This window comes from Chinchilla lanigera, unplaced genomic scaffold (assembly GCF_000276665.1).
Source record: "Chinchilla lanigera isolate Chin_1 unplaced genomic scaffold, ChiLan1.0 scaffold00172, whole genome shotgun sequence".
Classification (NCBI taxonomy): domain Eukaryota; kingdom Metazoa; phylum Chordata; class Mammalia; order Rodentia; family Chinchillidae; genus Chinchilla; species Chinchilla lanigera.
Genome location: NW_004955573.1, coordinates 530,134 through 532,774, shown reverse-complemented (window position 1 = coordinate 532,774; position 2,641 = coordinate 530,134). Strand labels below are relative to the sequence as shown.

General features: G+C 58.7%; 2 protein-coding genes across 5 annotated transcripts in view; one reads left to right on the top strand and one right to left on the bottom strand.

Annotated features, from left to right (window-relative positions):
- Zcwpw1 (zinc finger, CW type with PWWP domain 1) overlaps positions 1-1,498 on the bottom strand; it is a 21,427-nt gene extending 19,929 nt beyond the window's left edge. For 3 of the 4 annotated variants that reach the window (XM_005413728.2, XM_005413730.2, XM_013509476.1), the window contains exon 1: positions 621-1,498. The gene's annotated coding sequence lies outside the window, so the exon portion shown is untranslated. The remainder of the gene's footprint in view (positions 1-620) is intronic. The other variant, XM_005413729.2, reaches the window with a different exon arrangement.
- A 54-nt stretch (positions 1,499-1,552) lies between these two features.
- Mepce (methylphosphate capping enzyme) overlaps positions 1,553-2,641 on the top strand; it is a gene marked incomplete in the record, with an annotated part of 5,140 nt that continues 4,051 nt past the window's right edge. Inside the window, 1 exon segment of the mRNA XM_013509475.1 lies at positions 1,553-2,641. Coding sequence (XP_013364929.1) covers positions 2,489-2,641 — 153 coding nt within the window.

Genomic DNA, 2,641 nt, shown 5'->3' with positions numbered 1-2,641 from the left:
GGGAAGGGGGGGTTAGGGAGTACCTCAGTGTGAAGGCCCTGGGTTCAATCTCCAGTACCACAAATTAGAATTTTTTTTTTGGTACTGGGAATTGCACTCAGGACCTCGAGCTTGCCTGGCAGGCGCTGTGCCACTGAGCTATCTCCCGGCCTCCGGCACCAAAAATGAAAGGAAGAGGCCCCCTGGACCTCCCCGACGCCGCATCATTTCCCCCCAAAGGGGGTCAAGGTCTGGAGCTATAAATGCCCGAATCCACCAAGAAACCCAACGGGAAGAATCTCTGGCAGGCTCCCATTTTCCCCCTCATCCCTCAAAAAAACTCTTAGGGACAATTAAAATCTGAGGTTTGACCGTGAGGTCCGCACCTCCTCTTGGACCGTAAAATGGCGGCTCCTCGGCCTCTCTTCCCCACCAAGAACTCGCCGTGAGGAAACGTCCCTCACCACCCCTCCGACACTGGGTTATTTCTCTTTGTTTGTGGCGGCGAGTTGGTTAGCGGTTCTCAGGAGGGGTAAGAGCTGGTTGTTGCCCTGAAGAGAAAGTTTATTTTCTTCAGGCAACAGGTACCAGAATTAGCCGCACCTTGAACCTTTATCTCCAACCAAAGAAAAGCCAACTACCTTCTGGGGCGAGGAGGACCTACAGGCGAGGAGCAGCCTGAGCTGTTGCAGCGACTCTGCAAACTTCCAACTTCGATCTACTTTTCCCGCCACTAGAAGGAGGCGCGAGGACGCTGACAAGCTCCGCCCCCGCGGCGTGCTCCGAGTCGGGGCGCATGCGCACCTGGACGCCCGCGTCTGCATTTGCGCAGCTGGACCATTTCCGTTATCTTCTGAGAAATGACTCAAGACTACAAATCCCGTGATGCTCGTTGGCTTCGCTTCTATTTAGGCGGCAGGGCCAGCGCCTGATTATTCTTGAACTACCTTATTTCACTAATTCCTCTGTCCACACTAGACTGCTTTTTCCTTTCTTTTTCCATGCTGAGTCCTAGTCTTCTTTCTAGTCTCTTTCACGCCTTTATTCCAGTCTAATTTGAGACGATCTTGAGCCCAACTCTCGCTTCTACTGCTGTCAGCTACACTCTCAGCCGGGCGACCAGGCCAACCGTCACCCCGGAGAAACGGCGTCCATTCACTGCTTCTTCCCATTAGCCGAAGCAGTGGCCTCAAAAACGGGCAGAATCCCCTTCCCCGCCCGCCCTCGCTCTTATATAAGGAAGCCTCAAGCCGCCGCTCGAATCTGGAGGGCCCGTGTCAACCGGGTGACGGTGGAGAGCAGCTGGGAGCCGCGGACGGGTGGGCTCGCGCGCAGGGCAGGATCTGGATGGTGGGCGGAGGCAGAGGAAAGCGTGGTGTACCCAGGTGATCACAATCGGGAATGATCGCGCAGGAGCCAGAGAACGACTCAGCCATTTCGGAGAAGAGGAAGTTGGACAACCTTAGCAGTTTTGGTGTTTTTTTCAATTCAGCAGATATTTCCGAGGGGATGAGTTTAAATGATCTACCGTATTTTACTGGGAACAGTTCGTAGGAAGACGGTCAGTACACCCCGTTCCTTCCCTTCCGTTAAAGTTCATCCCTTACACTCCCTTAAAAAAGCTCTAAGTAAGTGAGCAGAGGCGGGGGAACGGGTCCTGCCTGAATAATTTATGAGGTCCGCCCCTTTCGCTGGGAGGTCACACCCCTCCGAATCGTGCTGACGCACACAGCGTATACCAAATTTGAGGAAGCGACGTAGCAGTTCCGCCCCCAAGACGGAGGGCGGAGCGTCATCTTCAGCACGTGCTGCCTCTACCCGCGTAAGCCCAAAAGGGGCACTGTGCGCAGGCGCTGCCCACTAGGGGGAGGAAGGAGGCGGGGTAGGGAGGTTGTTGGGTTTAGAGCCGGGCGGAGACCGCTGAGACTCATTCCTCAGGAACAAGGGTCGGGTGTCAAGGAGACCTTTTCACACCAGCTCCCCGTCCCCCGCCTACGGTGGGTGGGATCGCGCGGCAGAGACAAAGGAGATCAGTAGGGCCGGACATAGCTGCAAAGGGAAGTAGGGTGTCCGTTTTGGGTGGTGGGCTTCTGGTGGGGGGCTAAAGGGAGGCTATATTTAAACTCCCGGAGCCGTTAAGTTGGTTCGCATTCGGATGCGCGCGCAGCCAGGGTGGTGGTGGAGTGCGCATGCGCGGTCCGGGGGCGAGAGGAACGCGCGCTAGCCGTGCGCGCTCGCGGCGGAGTGGTAGTGGTGGCGGAGAAAGGGGTCGGCGCACGCGCGGTTGATTCCTCGGGTTGTCCGGGTCTCGCGGGCATCTTGTTTTGGTCTCGCGGGCGAGTGGGGCGCGCTTCGGGGAGGGGGAGAGCGCTTGGGCGCGAGGCGAGTGGAGCAGAGCTGCGCGCGCACTCGGGAAAGGGGGGAAGGGAACGCGGTCCAGGCAGGGGGGCTTAAGCCCCCGATCCCCCCATCCCCGTACCCTCCGACTGGGACGGAATAAGGGGAGGAAATGATCGAGATGGCGGCGGAGAAGGAGCCGTTTCTGGTGCCGGCCCCGCCGCCTCCACTCAAAGATGAGTCGGGCGGAGGGGGCGGCCCCGGGGTGCAGCCGCACCGGGAGGCCGCCTCCGGGGAGCCCTGCGGCGGGACGGAGCGCGGGCCG